This window comes from Miscanthus floridulus, chromosome 7 (genome assembly GCF_019320115.1).
Source record: "Miscanthus floridulus cultivar M001 chromosome 7, ASM1932011v1, whole genome shotgun sequence".
In the NCBI taxonomy this organism is placed as follows: domain Eukaryota; kingdom Viridiplantae; phylum Streptophyta; class Magnoliopsida; order Poales; family Poaceae; genus Miscanthus; species Miscanthus floridulus.
In genome coordinates this window covers 105904415-105927128 of record NC_089586.1, presented here as the reverse complement: position 1 = coordinate 105927128, position 22714 = coordinate 105904415, and the positions used below count along the sequence as shown (strand labels likewise).

Sequence of the window (22714 nt, the reverse complement as noted above, 5' to 3'; positions counted from 1 at the left end):
AACGAAACCACGAGGCCTCGGACGAGGTACCGACTCTCCGACTCGCCCGAGGCCCCGCGCCACAAGGCCTCGGACGAGGTACCGATTCTCCGACTCGCCCAAGGCCCCGCGCCACGAGGCCTCGGACGAGCACCCAGTTACCGACTCGCTCGAGGCCGGCTCGGCATCAACCCCGTCACCGCCGCCTTGACCGACTTCTCTGGCGGGACGTCACATCCAACTAACGCGTCCAACCACTCCCACGACGTCAGCCGAACGACGGCACGATACAGCGGAGTGGCCGACGAGACGGGAGTCACATCGACGCCATGCCGTCCGGGACAGGATGGGGCAGGGGTTACCGGCCGCTGTGCTCGGCACTGTGCCCACGGCTGACACCCGTGCTGCATTGTGCTGCCTAACCCCTGCTCCAAGGACAGCGCAGCGTGTAAAGTCAAGTCCGGGTCTCTGTAGCCTCGGAATCGACGTACAAGACCAACCGCTCCCTCCGAGCCTCGGGTATCCGCTTCCAGGCTCCTGTAGCCTCGGGACTCACGCCCGCCGAGCCCCCCACAATGGTTTAGCCTCTGCACCGACTGGGCCTCGGCTCTCTACGTTGTCAGCACTCTGGGACCGGCACGTCATCCGTAGTACGCACCATGCCCTGCGTCAAACTGCAGAGAGCTCCCACGTCGTGCACAAGGCCAAGCTCCTGTAGCCTCGGAATCAGCGCACCTGCGCCGTCGCATCTACCTAGCCTCGGCTCTCCGCGCGCGGTCAAACATACAGTGACCAGCACGCCTCCAACAGAAGAAGACACGCATGCCACCACAGGAGCTCCCATGTCGCACAGGATCAGGTGTGACCGGCGCATCGCTCCAGTGCACCGAGGACAAGACCGCTCCACCGACCATGCCGCCACAGTGATGAGCTGCAGGGCTCGGACATACCGCATCTGCTTATAAAACGCCACGTAGCAAATACATGTACCGCCCCTGTGCCTCCCTTCGACTATAAAAGGGAGTGACCAGGGCCGCTTCTAGGGGAGAGGGGAGACACACATGTGCGAGCAACGCACAACGCTCAGTAACTCACACGCTCCCTCACTGCAAGAGATCAACATCTCAAGCCACCCACGCCACTCTACGCAGAGACCTGGGACTAGCTCCCTCTCTCGCTCAGCTTGTAAGCCCCTACTACGAGCACCTCGGTGCAAGGAATACAAGATCGCTCTCTCAGACTGGACGTAGGGCATCTATTGCCTAAACCAGTATAAACCTTGTGTCTCTTTGCATCACCATCCGAGATTAGGGGCACACAGTACACTTTCACTAGTCTATTGAGGACTCGTCGGACCAAAACACCGATAGTTGGCGCGCCAGGTAGGGGCCATACTGCATGTCAGTCTAGTCATCCCAACAAGTTCCGGATGGCAGACCCCGTGCGACCACTGCGTCTCGGCACAGTGATCTGGTTCGATAGCCTAGAGTTCATGTCTCTAGGATATGAGTACGATATTGTACTCCTCCCACCCAGAGCCCCATCGACCGACGATGACATCACGCACCAGCAGCCCAGGCGCAGGCGGCACCCGGGCTGCTGCTCTCATCGCGCTCGCCAGGCACGAGCGGGCGGGACCACCCCGACACCGCGTGAGCTCAGGGCGACGCACCGCGCTCTGCCAGTATCCCATACCCGGCTGTTGGTACAGAGTCCCTAGCTAGGGACCTGTCTAGCTTAAGCCTGGGCAAGGGAAATACGCCAGTGGCGCGCAGCAACGCCTCGTCATCAAGCTCTACCCCACCACCTCCTGAGGAGTCGACTCCGGTGGAGCGGAGCTCGGTGATGACACCATCCTCGTACCCCTTCGGGTTGGGCAATGCCGCCGCCTACGCTTCCGCTCACACAGAGCCCCCAAGACGCCACCAACGTTTTGCCCTCGACCTCATCGCCACAACATCGACCCACACCCACGCTGACTCCTCGGAGGAGGACGAGGCGTGGGTCGGAGCGAACTTCTCTGGGCTTCGCGACCCTAAAGCCATGCGCCGCTTCATGGCCGCGAGCGACTACTGCTTCGGCTACTCCGACTCCGATGACGAAGACACTTACGATCCCACTTGTGAGTGCTTCAACGTCGAGCTCGGGATGCCGAGCGTGGGTGATGAGGACGAAGGGGTAGGCAATCGCTCCCCGCCCCACGAGGAGGCAGGCAACGCCACACCTTCACGCGTCGAGCCCCAGGCAGCGTGGAACGAGAACCCCGCCCCCGAGGAACTTCGATGCCTAGACCTGGAGCAGCTCCGTGAGCTTCAGGCCAAGGTCGAACAAGACCGACTCCTACAACAGCTCTAAGACACTCTCGAGCAAGAGCAGCGGGGTCACGGTGATGGCGGAGCAGCCCGGCGGAGGGCTCGCGACGTCAACCACCACATCAACAATGACAAAGGGGGCGAGCAACCCCCTATCTTCAATCGCGCTAGCCAGAACATCGTGGCAGCAGCGATGCTACTCCAAACAATGCCTGAGCCCTCTACCTTGGAGGGGCGATGGGTCCACGGTGAGCTCCGAGACCTCGAGACCGCCGCAGTACAGTAGGCCGAAAGTTCTGCCTCTCGACGGCGCGGGGGTGCCTCGGAACTACCCACGGCACCGCCTCGCCAGGATAGAGAGGCCTCGGTTCGTCCCGAGCCTGCTCGGGCACCAAAAGCCAACAAGGCCCCCTCGGTGCATGACCGCCTCAGCGACCGATGCGAGGCGGAAGGCGACCATGATGTGGTTAGCAGGTGACGGCGCCACGACAACGATGGGACCACCCGAGGCTACCACCCACACCGAGGCGGTCGCTACGACACTGGGGAGGACCGCAGTCCTTCACCTAGGCCACCTCTCGAGTCTTCAGTAAGGCCATCCGTGGCGCCCACTTCTCGGCCCGATTTCGGCAACCGGCCAACCTCTCAAAGTACAGCGGCGAGACCAACCCCAAGCTGTGGCTGGCCGATTATCGCCTGACTTGTCAGCTAGGCGGCGCGGACGATGACCCGCTCATCATCCGCAACCTCCCCTTGTTCCTGTCAGACTCGGCGCAAGCCTGGCTCGAACACCTCCCTCCCTTGCAGATCAACAACTGGCGCGACTTAGTAAAGGTCTTCGTCGGGAATTTCTAGGGCACATATGTGCGCCCCGGGAACTCCTGGGACCTCAAGAGTTGTCGCTAGAGGCCGGACGAGTCTCTCCGAGACTTCATCTGACGCTTCTCCAAGCAATGCACCGAGTTGCCCCACGTCGGTGACTCGGAAATTGTCTAGGCGTTCCTCTCCGGCACCTCCTGCCGAGACCTAATCCGAGAGTTAGGCCAGAACGTACCGACCACGGCAGCCGCGCTCCTCGACATCGCCACCAACTTCGCTCGGGCGAAGAGGCTGTCGGGGCCATCTTCCCCGACAACGATGCCAAGGGGAAGCTGGAGGTCCTCGAGGCCGATCTAGTCGTGGCCGCAAATCGCAAGAATCCCCGAGGCCCTGCTAGAGGCCCCGGGCTCTTCGACGACGTGCTTAAGAAGCCCTGCCCTTACCACCAGGGCCCGGTGAAGCACACCCTCGAAGAATGCACCATGCTCCAGCGTTACTACACCAAGCCTGGGCTCCCCAACGACGATGCCAAGAAGAAGGGCGTTAGCGACAGGGACAACGACAAGGACGATGGATTCCCCGAGGTGCACAACGCCTTCATGATCTTTGGCGGGCCTTCAGCGTGCCTCATGGCGTGTCAGCGAAAGGAGCATCGGGAGGTCTTCTCGGTTGAGGTGGCCACTCCTCGGTACCTCAACTGGTCTCGGGAGGCGATCACCTTCGATCAGGATGACCACCCCGATTATGTCCCAAACCCCGGGCAGTACCCACTCGTTGTCGACCCGATCATCGGCAACACCCGGCTCACCAAGGTATTGATGGACGGAGGCAGTGGCCTCAACATCCTCTATGCCAACACCTTGGAGCTCCTGGAGCTCGACCAGTCATGGCTCTGAGGCAATGCCGCGCCCTTCCATGGCATCGTGCCAGGGAAACGCACGCGACCCCTCGGGCGCATCGACTTACCCGTCTGCTTCGGCACTCCCTACAACTACTGCAGGAAGGTCCTCACCTTCGAGGTGGTTGGGTTCAAGGGGACCTATCACGCCATCCTAGGGCGCCCGTGCTACGTCAAGTTCATGGCGATCCCCAACTACACCTACCTCAAGCTCAAGATGCCAGGCCCCAACGGTGTCATCACTACGAGTCCACGTACGAGCATGCATACGACTGCGACGTCGAATGCATCGAGTACGCCGAGGCTCTTGTGGAGGCCGAGACCCTCATCATCAACCTCGACCGACTTGGTAGCGAGGCACCCGACTCCAAGCATCGTGTCGGGACTTTCAAGCCCGTAGAGGCCATCAAGCTCGTCCCAGTCGACCCCACCTACTCTAACAACCGAACGCTGAGGATCAGCACCACCCTCGATAGCAAATAGGAAGCCGTGCTCATCGACTTTCTCCACGTGAATGTCGATGTATTCGCGTGGAGTCCCTCGGACATGTTGGACATACCGAGGGAGGTCGCCGAGCACGCCTTGGACATTTGGGCTGGCTCTAGACTGGTGAAGCAGCACCTGCACTAATTCGACGAGGAAAAGCGTAGGGCCATCGGCGAGGAGGTGCAAAAGCTTTTGGCGGTCGGATTCATAAAGGAAGTGTCCCATCCAGAGTGGTTAGCTAATCCTGTATTAGTTAAGAAGAAAAATGGGAAGTGGAGGATGTGTGTAGACTACACCAGTTTGAATAAAGCATGTCCAAAAGTTCCATTCCCATTACCTCGAATCGACCAAATCATTGACTCCACTGCGGGATGCGAAACCCTATCTTTCCTTGATGCATATTCCGGTTACCATCAAATCAAGATGAAAGAATCCGACCAGCTCGCGACTTCTTTCATCACCCCATTCGGTATGTACTGCTATGTGACTATGCCATTCGGCCTCAGAAACGTAGCGGCCACATACCAGTGGTGCATGACCCAGGTCTTTGGCGAGCACATCAGGCAAACTATCGAGGCCTACGTGGATGACATCATGGTCAAGTCCAGGAAGGCCAGTGATCTCATCAATGACTTGGAGATAGCCTTCAAATGCCTCAAAGAGAAGGGCATCAAGCTCAACCCTGAGAAGTGTCTTCGGGGTCCCCCGAGGCATGCTCTTGGGATTCATAGTCTCGGAGCGTGGCATCGAGGCCAACCCAGAGAAGGTCTCGGCCATGACCAACATGGGACCAATCCGAGACCTCAAGGGAGTGCAGAGGGTCATGGGATGCCTTGCGGCCCTGAGCCGCTTCATCTCGCACCTTGGCGAAAAAGGCTTGCCTCTGTACCGTCTCTTGAGAAAATCCGAACGCTTTTCTTGGACCCCTGAGGCCGAAGAAGCCCTCACCAAGCTCAAGGCACTGCTCTCCAATGCTCCCGTCCTGATGCCGCCGACCAAGGGCGAGGCCCTCTTACTCTACGTCACCGCAATGACCCAAGTGGTCAGCCCGACCATAGTGGTCGAGAGGTAGGAAGAGGGGCATGCTCTACCCGTCCAACGACCTATTTACTTCATTAGCGAGGTACTCTCTAAGACTAATACATGCTACCCCACATCCAGAAGCTGACCTACGCCATAGTCTTGGCTCGACGCAAGCTGCGTCACTACTTTGAGTCCCACCCGGTGACCGTGGTGTCGTCTTTCCCTATGGGAGAGATAATCTAGAACCAGGAGGCCTCGGGTAGAATAGCCAAGTGGGCCATCGAACTCATGGGGGAAGCCCTATCTTTTGCGCCTTGGAAAGCAATTAAATCCTAGGTCTTGGCCGATTTTGTGGCTGAGTGGACCGACACCCAACTGCCACCTACTCAAATCCAGGCGAAATGCTGGACCATGTACTTTGATGGGTCCTTGATGAAGACTGGGGTAGGCACGGGTCTGCTCTTCATCTCACCCCTCAGAGTGCACATACGCTACATGATCTGGCTCCACTTCGCTGCCTCCAACAATGTAGCCGAGTACGAAGCCCTCGTCAACGGCTTGCAGATCACCATCGAGCTTGGAGTATGGCGTCTTGACATATGGGACGATTCGCAGCTCGTCGTCGATCAAGTGATGAAGGAGTCGAACTGCCATGACCCCAAAATGGAGGCATACTGCAAGTTGGTACGTCGCCTAGAAGACAAGTTCAATGACCTCGAACTCAACCACATTGCGCGAAAATTCAACGAGGCCGCGGACGAACTGGCCAAGATGGCATCGGCACAGGCCCCGGTCCCCCCTGAACATCTTCGCTAGAGACCTCCACAAGCCTTCCATTGACTACGCCTCGGCGGCGGAAGAGGGCCCACCAGTCGAGCCCACCACAGGGCCCGAGGCCCCCTCTGTCACCGAGACCCCTGCGGCCGAGCCCGAGGCCATGGAAATCAAAGTGGAGCCTCCCGAGGCCGACCAAGGCACCGACTGGCGAGTCCCATTCCTAGATTGCCTCGTTCAAGGAGAGCTTCCTACAGACAGGACTGAAGCCTAACAGCTTGCGCAATGAGCCAAAACTTATGTCCTCAGCAACGATGAGTTGTACAGGCAAAGCCCATCTGGCGTCCTCCAACGGTGCATCACCATCGAGGTAGGCCAAGCCCTACTTTGGGACTTGCACGCGGGAGCTTGCGGGCACCATGCAGCGCCTCGGACGCTCGTCGGAAACGCCTTCCGCCAAGGGTTCTACTGGCCAACGGCGGTTGCTGACGCCACCAAGCTGGTACGCTCCTACGAGGGATGCCAGTACTATGCGCGGCAGATGCACCTCCTAGCCCAAGCCCTCCAGACCATCCCCATTACATGGCCATTCACTGTGTGGGGGTTGGACATGGTTGGGCCTCTGCAGAAGGCCCCCGGGGGCTATACCCATTTGCTGGTAGCTATTGACAAGTTCTCCAAGTGGATCGAGGCTTGTCTGATCACTTGAATCAAATCCGAGCAAGCGGTGCTGTTCTTCACTAATATCATCCACAGGTTCGGGGTTCCAAACACCATCATCACTGACAATAGGACACAATTCACCGGCCACAAGTTCCTGACGTTCTGCGATGACCACCACATCCATGTGGCTTGGTTGGCCATAGGACACCCTAGGACAAACGGCCAAGTAGAACATGCCAACGGCATGATCCTACAGGGTCTCAAGCCAAGAATATACAACCGGTTGAAGAAATTTGGCAAGAAATGGCTTGCCGAACTCCCGTCGGTCATCTAGAGCCTGAGGAACACTTCGAGCTGAGCCACGGGGTTCACACTGTTCTTCTTGGTCAATGGAGCCGAGGCCATCTTCCCCACTGACTTGGAGAATGGTTCCTCGAGGCTACAGGCCTACAACGAGCAAAGCAACCGCACTGCCCGCGAGGACGCCCTCGACCAATTGGAGGAAGCCCAAGATGTTGCGCTGCTACACTCAGCCAAGTACCAGCAAGCCCTATGACGCTATCAAGCTCGGCGCATTCGAAGCTGAGATCTGAAAGTGGGCGACCTGGTGCTGAGACTGAGGTAGAGCAATAAGGGCCGCCACAAGCTGACCCCGCCATGGGAAGGGCCGTACATCATCGCCTAAGTGCTAAAGCCCAGGACCTACAAGCTAGCCAACGAGAAGGGCGAAATCCTCACCAATGCTTGGAACATAGAACAACTACGTCGCTTCTACCCTTAAATTCCCAAGCACTGTATACATTGTTTCTCGAAATACAATAAAGAAGCGTTCTTTAGTTGTTCTAATTTTTTGAGAAAGCCCCCGAGCCCATCGATGGGGGATCGGTGTTATGATAACGCTATAAGCAAGACTCGGCTCTGCCTCTGCAGAACCGAGCCTCCCTCGGGGGCTAGAAGGGGGGACCCCCCCCTAAGTCCCAGACACCGTTTTTAGTCATTTTTTGAAAAATTTTCTACGCCAAACTTCTCGCGTACTCTGACAATTCGATTGTAAAAAACCTAAGGACCGAAAGTCTATCTCAGGGCCAAAAGGCCGGCCGGGCCGTGAGATGGCCTACGCCTCTGGGCTATGGCAACTCCCTCACCACCTTTTACCCGAAGGGCAGCTTAGGCTCCGAGGAAGTTTTTTGCAAGAGATATGTTCAAAGACGAGACAGAGGGCAGAGGTTCAGAAATACAATAAAAAATGATTAAAAACCATATACACACAAGTACTTTAAAAGGCCTCGACGGCCACAAGCGTCATGGTATAATAATGTAAGTCCTAATCTATTTACATGGCCCCTTTGGCCCAGGTCAAAACTCAGGGTCGCCAGCGTCGGCGGTCGGCGTAGGAGGAACCACCTCTCCAAACAACCTAGCCAGTGCCATGCCAGGGGCCTCAGCCGCCTCCACCAGCTTCATGACCTCCTCCTCGGCCTTCTCGTCATCCTCAGCCATGATGTAACCGTCGCTGACAGCCTCGAGGTCGATGCCAGCGTAGTGCGAGGAGACGATGGCCAGGGCACACTTGACGCCCGTATGTAGCGCCCCCTGGAGCTGCACGTGGACCTGGCCGCTCAACGCGATCAAGCGGCTCCCGAGGGAGCTACTCGACTCGACCCCCCGACCTCTAGGGCCTCGCGGGCGGTATGGGTGGCGCTCTGCAGCACGTTGTGTTCCCAGATCTCGGCCTCAAGCACCGCTTGCACTGCGACGAAGGCCTCAGCTGCCCGGGAGGCCTCCTTCTTCCACCCTGCGCCAAGACAAGTGGGATGGGGTTAAGCACGAAAGAAAACAAGCCAAACAGGGGCGCAAGCCTTTGAGACTCACCCTCGGCTTTCTCCCTCCAGTTTTGGACCTCGACCCGAGAGGCCTCGGCCACCCTAGAAGCCTCCCTCTCCAGTTCTATGTCATGTCAGAGAGTTAGGGGTCGAACACAAGAAAAACAAATAAAACAAGGGGCGCGGCTCAACAGGACTCACCCTTAGCCTTTTCCTTCTAGGCTAAGGCCTCGACCCGGGAGGCCTCGGCCACCTTGATAGCCTCCGCCAGGGCACCTTTCGTCAGCAGGTGCGTGCCCTGCCTCGCCTCCAGCTGCTCGGCGATGGCCTTGGCAAAGGCTGCCTCTTGTTCGGCCTGGGATTTGAAGGTGTCCCGCTCGTCGGCCACCCGGGTCAGCTCCTCCTCCAGCTCTTGGATCCGCGCTGCCAAAGGGGCGGCTTGCTCCCGAGCCATGGCCGCCTCGACCTTCATGTCAACATAGCGAAGGCGGAGGTCCTCCACCTCCACGCTCCATGCCGATAGAAGCTCATTAGCATTGGCGAGCAGGGCCTTCTGCTGCCGGAGCAGGTCCCAGATGTCCCTCTCTCGCCGGAGGAACATTGACTTCTCGAGGGACAAGGCCTCGAGCTCCTGGATAGGCAGAACAAACATCAAGCACTGTGAGAAAACTCGGGTAAAAGATGACACACCACAAGAAAAGAAAGCGCGTACCTGGGCAATGCCAGGTAGGTTGTCAGCCACGACGAACAGCGCTATCCACAGCGACCACTCCGCTAGCTGGCGGAATTGCTCGAGGGAGCCCCAGTGCCCCCCCTCGTCCGCATCCTCGAGGGCGAACAGAGGCTCCCCCTCAGGGTCAACCCGGCTCCGCCACAAGACACGTGGGCTATCCCACCCGCGGGGCTCGGGTCATACCCGGACGAGGGATGAGCTCCCCTCGCCAGAAGTCAGAGCTGGGCGCTCCGCGGTGCTGGCTGCCTCGGCGTCCGCCACCTCCTTCCCTCGGGAAATATCGTCGGAGGAGATTGAATGAACCTCCACCCCCCAGGCACTCTCCTACGATGGTGGTGGGTCTCGGACCAGGGGCGGTACCAAAGCTTGCCCTGCCTCCATCTCTGCATCCTAGGCCACTGGCTCCGCCGTGCCCAAGCCAGCCTCCGCCACCTCGGCCTCGGTGGTCCCGGGAGTTCCAGCCTCCGCCACCTCAGCCTCAGTGGTCCTTCGAGCCCCGATGTCCGCCACCTCGGCTTTGGAAGCCTTGGAAGCCCTGGCCTCCGCCACCTCGGCCTCGGAGGTCCTAGGGGCCTCAGCCTCGCCCTCGGTGGCCCCGGCCTCATGGGGCGTAGGCGCCTCCTCCCCCGCCTGCTTCATGGCTGCCTTAGTAGCCTCTCCTTGGGTGACCGACCCCTTCGGGTTGACCCTGGCTGACGCCATGCCACGCTGCATGGTGGCCTACGTGTCCCACCACCCATCGGGCGGTGGAGCTGGTGCTCACCTTGAGCGCCTTAAGTGGTGCCAGGGCAGGCGCTTCCGCCTAACGCTTCTGGCTGAAGACAAAACACTCACGAGGTCAGCATATGACCAAAGAACAAGTGGGAGATGCTGCAAACTCCACTGACAAAACACTTACCTCGAACAGGGAAGCAATAGCTTCCACACCGCGTCCCTCGTCCTCGGCAATGGCGGTGGCGGTGGTAGTTGCACGGCCCCCATGTCCACCAGTACCGGCCGGCCCTCGCCGAACTCCAATGCCCCCTCGGCCCTCTGCGGAGGTGGTTGAGTTGCCCCCGCCATCGCTCGCTCCACCTCCACCGTCGAGCCCATCGGGCTGACGGCGCGTTTCCCCGACGCCCGTGTCTCGGGCGTGTCGGCCTCGGCCCCGGGGCGGGCGATCGCCAGCCTCGAGGCGCCCTCTCCTCTTCTTCCTAGAGACGCCAGGCCGCTCGCCGATGCCCCGGGTGCCGTCTCCCTAACATCAGGGAGGTGGTCCAGGGGACCCTGCCCCGCCTCGATCTCGTCGTCGTTGCTCGAAAAATCCATCGACGATGAAGATGAAGACGGCTCCTCCGGGAGACCATCGCGCCCCTGTTGCTGGCGACGTTTCTCCAGCTCGTCACGCTCGAGGCTCTTCCTCTTGCGCCTTGCCTCCTCGACATCCTTCCGCTCCTTGTACACCTCGATGTGCGCCCTGTTCTCCGCTCGCCGCTCTGCGTCCTCGGGAACGGGAGGCGGGGAGGCTCGCACATCCCTCATCCCCTGCAGGAACGACAAACGCAAATAAGGGAATAGATTGAAAACATAAGGAGCAAGGAGGCCTCGGGGGCCGTAGCGATGCGTGACTCACTAGAGAGATGTACCTCCACGATGGGCGCATTGGGAACGGGGTCAGATCACTGCTCCTCTGGCGCCCCTCCACCGTCTCTCTCACCCGACGTAGAATCTCCTCGTCGGAAAGGGCGACGGCGGACAACCGAATGTCATCGATCGGCTCACTCGGTGTCATCTCGAATAGGTGTTGCCGCCGAGCCATTAGCGGCAGCACCCTCTGCTGGTGGAAGGCCGCCACGACCACGGCCGCCGTAAGGCCACGGCTATGTAGCCTCTCCAGCGCCCTCAGGAGCGGCTGTAGCTTGGACTGATCAGCCAATGGGACGCCGTACCTCCACCTCTCCGGCTGGCTCTCCACGCCCCACCCGGTATAGGGGGAAGCCTGCCATCATCATTGCAGAGGTAGAACCAGTTGTTGTACCAGCGGCGGTTGGACGACGTGAGCTAGGCCAAGATGTAGAAGGGCTGCCGGTCTTGGCGCACTTGGAGAGTGCAGCCACCGGCCCTCAACGCCTTCCGCGTGCCCATCGTGCCCGCCGGCTTGGTGGTGAGCCCTGCCCAAAAGAAGTGGAGCCACAACTCCTAGTGGGGGGCAATGCCTAGGTACCCCTCACAGACGGCGATGAAGATGGCCGCCTGAGCGATGGAGTTGGGGTTGAAGTTGTGGAGCTCCACGCCATAGTAATACGGGAGCACCCGCATGAACCGGTCCGTCAGTAAGCCAAGGCCACGCTCGTGGAAGGCGACGAAGCTCACAATGTAGTCATCGCGTGGCCTTGGCTTCGGCTCATCCCCCAGAGCAATCCACTCTGGTCTGTTGGGGTCGGTGACCGGGCGGAGGGGACCATCGTCGATGAGCGACTACAGCGTCGCCGCGGACATGTTGGACGAACCCCAAGGATCCGCCTGGAGGACAACAACACCGCCGGCCATGGGTGCGGTGGAGAATGTGGCTATGGCGGTAAGGCGTGCTCTCGCTATCTCTCTCTCTCTCCTTTCCTCCCCCTTCTCCCTCCTCCCCGGCGCTCTCTTCCTCTGTTCTTAGCAACCGCTCGAGGGTAGAAAGGGCGAACGTAGGCGGAAAAGGTAAGGAGGGGCGGGGCGCGGCTCATCATGTATTTATGAGGGAGGAAAGAGGGCAAAACAGGCGGGCGATGAAATCGGGAAAGTTTCCCTCAGATCTAGCGCGGTTAATCCAGATCCGACCAAACCGCCCACGCGTCCACCTTTTTCTTATTAACCGCGCGCACACAATAATGTCCCATCCGTAGATGTCGCGTCGCATCTGACCACAATGACGGTAGGCGCCGTTTCGTCTCCCCAAGGAACCGCCTCAAAAGGCGCACCCGCCGTCGTCAGCCGATGGGAAGGGAATATCCCCCACCCGAATTCCTTTCAGACTAAGGAACTGGGCACCGAGCCCGTTACGGTCCAGGGGTTTGAAGGCTGGGCCCCCGAGGGTCTCGACAGCCACCCCAGGACAAACAGAGTCAGGGATGACTATGGGCGAGCCCGTACATGGCCGAGGCCTAAGCAAGCAATTGCTTGGGATGCCCTAAGTCATGCCCGAGACCGGTAGGGAGGTCTCTGAATGGGATCCCACCGTAGGGAGGCACCGAGCCCCCGGGGCCAATTGAACGGCCCTGGGACCCACTAGAGAAGCCCTCTGGTACTTTTGGAGTGCGTCTCTAGACCGCTAGCCGACCCCTATCGAATAGGGCACGGGCCTCCACTCGGACTTACCCGATAACAGCTCACCGGAGGTGTCACTGTTCGCCCACCAAGGGTAGCCTGGCATACTCCACCCCTCCTTCCGAACAAAAGGATGCGCGAGGGCCGCACAAAAAGACAGGGAAACTCCTGATCGCCCTCTTGCTCCAAGCAGAGGCTCGGGGGCTCTTCCTGCAACCAAGCCGAGGCTCAGCGACCCAAACTCGCACTTGGGGGCTCGACAAACATGATAAAACCTCTCACTTAACATGAAAAAAGCCCCTGGAGGAATAAATCCACTCCTCCAGGGCCTCGGGGGCTACACCCGGCGGGTGCGCTCGCGCGCACCCACCGAAGCCTTGAGTACGAAACACCATCCCGCCAGGAGCTACCGTGAGCCAAGTCTCATCAAAACCTCAGGAAGAGCGCTTACACTCTCCCCGAGGCTCGGGGGCTACTATTGGGTACCATAAAAGGGGTCCCCAAAGCAAGAACCAAAAAATCGCTTAGACCTTGTAAATAACGAAGCCAAGAGACAACCACCGGCAAACGCCCACCTTATTCGAGGCCCGGCTGGACCGCCCGACCCTCCTCGAACAATATCCGGGCTCACCCGAAGTGGGCTCGGCCCAGAACGAAACCACGAGGCCTCGGACGAGGTACCGGCTCTCCGACTCGCCCGAGGCCCTACGCCACAAGGCCTCGGACGAGGTACCGATTCTTTGACTCGCCCAAGGCCCCGCGCCACGAGGCCTCAGACGAGCACCCAGTTACCGACTCGCTCGAGGCCGGCTCGGCATCAACCCCATCACCGCCACCTTGACCGACTTCTCTGGAGGGATGTCACATCCAACTAACGCGTCCAACCACTCCCACGACGTCAGCCGAACGACGGCACGATATAGCGGAGTGGCCGATGAGACAGGAGTCACATCGACGCCATGCCGTCCGGGACAAGATGGGCAGGGGTTACCGGCCGCTGTGCTCGGCACTGTGCCCATGGCTGACACACGTGCTGCACTGTGCTGCCTAACCCCTGCTCCAAGGACAGCGTGGCGTGGAAAGTCAAGTCTAGGTCTCTATAGCCTCAGAATCGACGTACAAGACTAACCGCTCCCTCCGAGCCTCGGGTATCCGCTTCCGAGCTCCTGTAGCCTCGGGACTCGTGCCCGCCGAGCCCCCCACAATGGTTCAGTCTCTGCACTGACTGGGCCTCGGCTCTCTATGTTGTCAGCACTTTGGGACCGGCACGTCGTTCGCAGTATGCGCCATGCCCTGCGTCAAGCTGCAGAGAGCTCCCACGTCGTGCACAAGGCCAAGCTCCTATAGCCTCGGAATCAGTGCACCCGCGCTGTCGCATCTACCCAGCCTCGGCTCTCCACGCCGGTCAAACATACAGTGATCAGCACGCCTCCAACAGAAGAAGGCGCGCATGCCACCACAGGAGCTCCCACGTCGCATATGATCAGGCGTGACCGGCGCGTCGCTCCAGTGCACCGAGGACAAGACCGCTCCACCGACCATGCCGCCACAGTGACGAGCTGCAGGGCTCGGACATACCGCATCTGCTCACAAAACGCCACGTAGCAAATACATGTACCGCCCCTGTGCCTCCCTTCGACTATAAAAGGGAGTGACCAGGGCCGCTTCTAGGGGAGAGGGGAGACACACATGTGCGAGCAACACACAAGGCTCTGTAACACACACGCTCCCTCACTGCAAGAGATCAACATCTCAAGCCACCCACGCCACTCTACGCAGAGACCTGGGACTAGCTCTCTCTCTCGCTTAGCTTGTAAGCCCCTACTACGAGCACCTCGGTGCAAGGAATACAAGATCGCTCTCTCAGACTGGACGTAGGGCACCTATTGCCTGAACCAGTATAAACCTTGTGTCTCTTTGCATCACCATCTGGGATTAGGGGCACGCAGTACACTTTCACTAGTCGGTTGAGGACCCGCCGGACCAAAACACCGACACATTGGTATCTGAGATTTATGTTGCCTGGTGTTTGAGAAGGTCTAGAATTGAAAACACAAATAATGTTTCCTACCGGTCCTTTTTGGTGTTAATTAAAGTGCAGTCGTCCAGTGATTATCACAAAAGAAAGAAATTGATACCCAGTCTATAAAAGAACTTTCTGAATATATGATGTATACACTTTCTGAATATATGATGAAATATGTAATTTTTGGCACTGAAACATCTGAGAATCCACGTAAAAGAGTGCACCTTATATTAATATTTGTAAAAACTGTACAGATCCCTTGGCTTTTTGTTGAAGGATATAGTTTTCGGATTGTTTACTTTTAGTCTTTGCTAGAAATAATGTCCCTTTTCGCATAATCCTAAGCTGAGGCAGCCCTGTATTTGCGCATTGCCTGCTCTGCCTAACAGCCTAGAGCCAGCATAAAGTGGTGGCAACTTTGGGTTGCTGCGCCAGCAGCTGGTCTATTTAGACTGGTTAGACTCTGGAATGCATTGCCTATTATCTACAAATCGATATATAAGACCTGAAATTTATAAGGACATAGACCAGTTGTCAAGATCATCTGTATTCAGGTAATAAACCATTCAGAAAACATCAATTAGGTTAATATGGTCTTACGAACTTATAATATGCTTTATATTGGAAGTTATAACCAGAGAAAAAGGTTTCATTGAGGAGTATATATATTACAGGAATAACTAATGCCTGCCTAGAAATACTTTGTGCTCCATTATAGTTGTGTTCTATCAATAACTGGTACATCAACTTTCCAATGTTATGTCAGGGAATTCAGAAGTTAGGTTCAAACTTTGTATCAGGGATGCTTTGTTTGGCCTACCATAGGGGATGTTTGCTTCACTGAACTATAGAAATCCACTTGCACTCTTAATGATAATGACATAATGTTGCTATCCTTCTGATGGCGAACCAGGCAAACATAAAGTAAAAAAAAGGTGCAACAATACCTTTACGATAGAAACATGCCTACAACATTTTACTATCATCTTTTGACTTTGCGCATGCACATATAATGGCTAGGCTAAGTGTGTCCTGCTTGTTATTCTTCTATCATTATCTTCTACGGTTTTGACTACTAATTCTGGTTTGGTAAAAAATATCTTCTTTAACATGATCAAAGCTAGAAGCTCTGTTATCAGCCATAAAGTTCAGGAGAAGCTCAAGAGAAGCTACCACTTTCCTTAAGTAACATCATTAACCCTGCGCTCTTGTGACACGTGCTATGTACCGTGACTGTCTGTACAATATGCAATGCTGCAGCATGTCAGTTTAGCTACCATCTCCTTGATCTATGACTCATGTGTGTAAAATACATGTAATGTTATCTCAATACATAAATCACTACATGTAACCTCGGTTAGTGAGTTTTGTAAATAAATGAGACTGAATGCGAGCTATTTTTCTATTTTGTGTATACTTTTAGCAGTCAATGGTCTATCTATGTTTGCATATTGAGAACAGTGTCTCATGTAACATGTTATGTTCATGTTGACCTATTATATTAATATAATGTGCAATCACCTAATATTGGGTTGAGTGTCTGTATGTGATCATATTCATTTTTTGTCATATTTATCTCATGATTATTCTATTTGTCAATTAGAATTGCAAAATTATCACGCGCGTGGCGCGGAAATTGCTGTTTAGACATCTCGCAGCTATTTTTGGGACATACTGCTGGTCAATCTGTTACTTCAATGCTGTGGTACCACTGTTCTTCGTCAATGTTGTTCCACTGCACGGATGCAAGCATGCACGGAGCCAGCGGTGGGGCTAGGGGGGCTCCAGCCCCCTCTACCGCTCGCGAGCAAGCGAAGCCCCGTAGAGCCGCCGTCTGAAATTTCAGCTGTAGATGTACAGATAGGAGGGGCTGAGATTTGCTGAACATCTTTTCTTGCTAATTGCCGTTGTTTAACCTCTCCTAAATTTTTTCCTAGCTTTGTCCCTGGATGCAAGCACGGCCAGTGGCCCACGCGAAGGACTAGTAGTATTTGTTAAAATTCATGGTAATTGCGGCCTCAATTCAAAACTGTATTGCTTTAGTATATCACTCGAGTTACAATACGGCCAAAAATAACGCCCAGCGTGTCGAATTGAGGCCTTGTTTTGGTAGTGTTCGGGCTGAGAAGCCATTTCTACGGTTGTGGTTTCTCTGTAAAAAACGGCGGGCTCCTTGCTGGGAGCGACGACGGTGCCCTGCCACTGTTACACTGAAGTAAAAGGATTGCGATTGCCGGTCACTCAGCATCAACAACGCCATGCCGATGCTGCTCCAGCTAGAAGCAGACTACAAAATAGCAATGCCGCTCCAGTGCCACACGGCCACAACATTTCCATGAGCGTCAGCGGGCGGGTCTACCCTTCTTCAAGGATACCTATAAATTTTTAAAATAAACTTTTGTGTACATAGTGTATGTTTATGTACATTAGAAAAAATGAATAATATAGTCAAGATCATAGTGTATTCACGAGTTCATAGCATTACTTTTATCCAATTTAAGGCTTGTTTGGATGTCCATGTATCCACCTCAATCCATGTGTGTTGGAGTGGCATGAGCATCTAAACAAGCTTTTTTATTGTGGGTTCGTCATTTTTCAGTATGAGTTTTGCTTATGACGTGTTTGGAAGTCCTCGATCAAATGAGAATTTCACGGAAAGCTAGATTATGCTTATGACATGAGAATTTAGTAAATCCTTTTAGGAGGCCTCCAATGAGATCGAATCCATTCTATTTTTAATTTTTATAGTGCGACACGTTGTGTTTGATCAGTTATTCCTGTTCACTTATCTTATGAGCTGTACTTTTTCAGTGAACAAACAGTGTTTTCCTCTCACAACAAATCAGCCAACAATACTTTTCAGCTTGGCTTATCAGTTAAGCGAACAGGTCCACGATCCACACGGATGCTTTCTCTGTAGATTTTGCAGTAGTTTTGCTAGTTGACCTTTTTAAACATATTACTGATGAAATTTGTGAATGCCTAAAACTAAGCATAAGGCTATAAAAAATTGCCTGTTGAAAGTTTTGAATGCCCATTCATTGAATCCTAGGCCTGCCCTTCTTGGCGAATGGCGATGTTCATATCTCTCAGTAAGGGCAGCTCCAACAGTGTTAAAATGGTTAGCTCATAGAATATTTTATTTATCAAGAAGAGACAACGATAAGCTAACTCTTCAAGAAGTGTTAATTTAGGTCTTGTTCGTTTGAACTTATCAGCCATGGTACAATGTTTTTATCTCATAATAAGTCAACGAATAGTACTTTTCAGACCTTAACTCACACACTTTTACATGATTCATGTGCGTAAGCTTATACATTTATCTATACTAGCATGCTCTTGTGTGCTATGTGTTAGTGTGCTCAGGTGTCAGATATACTCTCTTCATTATGAATTATAAGACGTTTTGGTTTTTGTAGATACATTGCTTTTAGTATGAATCTAGACATAGTATATATCTAGAGAAAATTTCTTATTTGGCCCTGGTTTAAAGTTGTCTTTCTTCCTTGGCCCTGAAACAAAATTTGTTACCCATTTGGCCTCACTCGAAGTTTCAGTTTTCTAATATGACCTTACCGTCATTCTCCTGTCTCTAACACCGTTAAGTGGCACATGAAATGACCAAACTGCCCCTGAGACATTTAGAGCTCTAGTTCTTTCACCTGAGGAAAACCTTAGGCTGCTTGAGGAAAGCCTTCTCAGCCTAGAAACGGAATATAGATAGAAAACATTAGAACAACTTTGCAACTAGCTGAAAACTGCTGGAATTGCTTATACACATGAACAAACAAAAAACTTAGCAAATCCCTGACTACTGCAGTAAGTGCTATGCTCTGAAATAATCAGAGTGACGATACTTACCGCTATAAATGCATCACATCAAAATATGATCCCCATCAAAATATACTAAATCATGTCAACTTGATCATAGCACACAATTTAAACAAGTTCATCCTAAAAATTCAAAAGGGGCACAGAGCAAGTCACATAGTGTTCGACACATACATCATTTTCACACATCAGTTTCACAGTGCACTAGTTCGACGCATACATCAAGTTTATATTAAAAGCCACATTGCAGGCACATGAAAGTCACAAACTGAGCCTCCTTTTACTTCTTGTGCTCATTGCAGGGCTAACAGGATTACATATTTTGCTTCTTGTGCCCATCGCAGGGCTATCAAGTATCAGTGGCTTTTATGGCAATGTCTTTAGCTATATTTCTTCCGCTTTGTCTTTGTCTTAGCCTTGGCCTTCACAGTTTTAGATGTTGGTGTTGCACCACTTGTAAGCTCCGTAGATGGTTCAGGTTGATTTGAGCCTTTTTTGGACCTGTAAAAATTCATCTATATGTGCCTTTTCAGCCATATCCTTACTTAGCCAATTGACCTGTTGAAGTGAGTCTTGCTATGTGCTACAGATGTTTCCAAAGGGGTATGTATCTCTAGCATGCTGTAGCCTGTAGTTCACTAAATTGTCATGCCATCAGGCACCAAGCCAGCATGGCAATTAATTGCTAAATCATGTATATGGCTCGGCAATTAAATCATGTATATGCAAGCTGTAAGGTGGCCAATCGACTTTTGTAGGGCCTGGAACTTGGACATATGTCGCTGCATCAAACCTACCTGACCCTCAATGTCTTTGAAATTGTAAGGCTGAATTGCATTCATGCTACCTACTACCTCCCTGAGAGAAAGAAGCTGCTATGCCAGCGAAACCAATAGAAATCAGTAGCAGTACCTTGCTTGATCCTACAGATTCAGTCGTGCCTTGTTTGGACTTTTTCTTAGCTGCAGGCTCAATGCTTTGGCTCCTCCTACAAATTCAGATTTTAGTAATCGAAAATTTGAGCAAAAAATTTGTACAAATAAGAATCATACTCTGCTGATCCTGCAGATTCAGAAGCGCTACGCTTGCCTTTTTTCTTAGTTTCTGGTTCCACGCTAAGGCTATGGTAAATATAAATGAAGTTACATTCAAAGCATGTTTTCATATAACTGATGAACATAAGATTTTCAGTTAACCTTGGTGGAAAAGACATGGATCGTGTTGTTGTTTCATCATCCATCGGCACAATGCTGGATTGAGATGCTGCCTTCTTCTTCTTCTTTGGTTCCCTACAAGTGTAAATATTAAGTCATGGCCACTTATCTTTAAATTTCTTCTCTTCTATGGTACTGAACATATATACATACTTTATTACCTCAGTGCTGCTAGAGCTTTCTTGTCTTCTGGATTACCCTTTTTACATGTATGCCAGTGATGCCCAACCTCCAAACAAATAGGACACTTATGCTGTCTTTTTTTCTTGTTCTTGTCAGTGCATCCTTTGAACCTTTGGTTCCTTCGCCTACCAGAAGTGGGTTTTAAGAGTGGAGGATACATGAAAAATCCATGTGTTGCTTTAGGCCATTGAGTCTTGTCAGGCATAGCTGGAATTAATTGAGCATATGCTACTCTAAATTTGTCAACAGAGTAATAAGGGTCCACATAGTTATCTAGAGCTGCATTGCTAAGTGATGTAATAAATGCTATGGCATGTCTACATGGAATTCCAGAAACCTGCCATTGCCTACAAGAACATGTTCTATCAAGCAAGTTTACCACTAAACCGGAAAGCCACTACCCCCCAATGCAGTAACTTCTCCCACTTCCTCTGAGCATTCCTTAACTTCCAACTCCAACTCCCTGCTCTGTTCATTCAATTTCTTAATTATATGTGGGAGAATCAAGCCATCTAGCTTCCTTGAGATTTTTCTTCTTTGGTTCCATTTGGTCATAAGCAATTGCCTAATCTTGTCCAAGAAATCATCCAAATTCAGGGACTTGTGTTCCTTAATCCAATTATTGAAGCTCTCACCTAAGTTGTTGGTTACATAATCTACCTTTGATCTAGTGGAGAACTGACTCCTAGTCCACAACCTAGTATGGCATTTCCTTAGGTATGCGGTTGTGGCTGGTTTTTCTTTCTCCATTGCAAGCCAATGCTTCTCAAATATATAGGGGTTCCATGAGTAAGCTGCTGCCCAAAGATGGTCATCAAACACTTTTCCATGGAACTTCTTCTTAAAGTTGGTCACTAAGTGAAACATGCATTCCCTATGTTCTACTTGTGGAAACACCTCTTTTACACCATTCATGATTGCCTGCCCTGCATCAGTACATATGGCTAAACTGTTTGGTGAACCAATAGCATCTTTGAGCAATTGCATAAACCAGATCCAGTTATCATTAGTTTTAGAATCAAAACCCCCCAAAGCTACTAGATACAACCAATTATGGCCATCAACACCCGAAGCACTAGCCAATTTTCCCTTGTACTTGCCAGTTAAGAATGTACTATCTATAGCTAGATATGGCCTGCAACCAGAAATGAACCCCTCTATGCAAGGTTTCAAAGCAAAGAATAGCCTTCTAAATCTGATTTTCTCATTAACTGTGTGATGATCAATAATTACCATACTACCTGGACAACATTGCTCAATTGCTGACTTAAACCTAAATAGATTATCAAAGCTGCTGTCCCAATTACCATAAAGCTAATTTAGTGCTCGCTCCATACCCTTATACACTCTCTGGTAGTGAATGTGTACCCTGTGGTGCTCTTTTAGTTTCTTCTATAGTGCTTTTGCTCCCAAAGTTGCATCATCAATGAGCCAGTCCTTCACCTTCTCACATATCCAATGCTTGGTAGCATTCACTACCTTCTTTTTTCTTCTCGTGCTAGAACATGTATGCTGAAATGAATTCTTTTTTACCTGAAATGAAATGTTGTAGTTAGAAACATTTAAACAATAAGATGGCAAAGTGTACACAATGGTAGGATTATTACCATTATAGTCTGCTTGTCTTTTGTTGTTGAAGCATGTATCCTCCACGAACATTTGTCTTCATTTTTCCTTGAACAAATACCTGTGAACCTTTTTAGTGCACTTTTCACAGTTCTATATTCAAACTCATTTTTATTGCATGTTGAGCTAATGCCAATTTAAAAGTTGCCATGTTGGGATATGTTGTGCCTTCTGTCATTGGAGGGCCTTCTTTATCATATTCTGTGTCTAGGACATGACCTTTCTCATTGTCGTCTCCTACTAAATCCTCGGCCTCCTCTATTTCAGACTTCGACTCAGACCCTGACTTCCCTAACTCAGACCCTGACTCAACTTCATCCTCATCATCTTCAACTAGAACATATTGTTTATCCTTGTCTTTGGCAGAATAAACAACTAGGTCCAAACCATGTACAGGTTCATTGTACATACCCTCATCATCTACACCAACATGTTTGTTCTCTGGTTGTGGATTTCATAGATAAGCATCCTCACCCTCATCCAATTGTGTGGTGTCACCAGGAGGCTTATTTGGCTTGTTCCTATTGTCACTATCCCACTCAGTGATAGGATGGTATTGCTCAGAAGGATCACAATATGCTATGAACATGTCCACAACCTTTGTATTCATGTGTCTCTCAAACATTAACATCAAGTCTTGGTCTGTTTTAACTTTTGGAAAGCTTTTCAAAACATGGTCATGATATTGAAGATGAGCAACTTCCATGTAACTAGGTGGATATTGCTCTATGATTGATTGAACTAAGTCCTTTAAATTTGTTCGGTCACTATCCATAATTTTCTCAAAACAAAAACATCTCAGATCCTTCCTAGCTTTCTTTGGATTACCAAGATATTTAAAGTTCAGCATAAAAGTGAATTTAGGATCCATCCTGTGAGCAAAGTAATTGTAAACTTAAGTCATCAATACAAACACACAAATCAGAGTCAGTGATTGTTAACTCACCATTCAAGCCAATCTGCTTGTACTGCAGATGCACCACCTCCTACAATGTCTAGGTCCTCGTCTGCACCTCCGTCGGGCTCCATTCAACCC

At 52.3% G+C, this 22714-nt stretch overlaps 1 protein-coding gene and 1 pseudogene across 1 annotated transcript; both read right to left on the bottom strand.

The window, feature by feature from the left end:
* Positions 1 to 8310: 8310 nt before the first annotated feature.
* Positions 8311 to 10149, bottom strand: LOC136466012 (uncharacterized). Its single transcript, XM_066464529.1, has 4 exons — positions 9910 to 10149; positions 9054 to 9408; positions 8625 to 8749; positions 8311 to 8565 (listed from the first exon to the last, which is right to left on the bottom strand). Exons 1-4 carry the CDS (start codon positions 10147 to 10149, stop codon positions 8311 to 8313), a joined length of 975 nt encoding a protein of 324 aa, XP_066320626.1.
* Positions 10150 to 18482: 8333 nt separating this feature from the next.
* On the bottom strand, positions 18483 to 22288 carry LOC136466011 (protein FAR-RED IMPAIRED RESPONSE 1-like; annotated as a pseudogene).
* Positions 22289 to 22714: the final 426 nt, after the last annotated feature.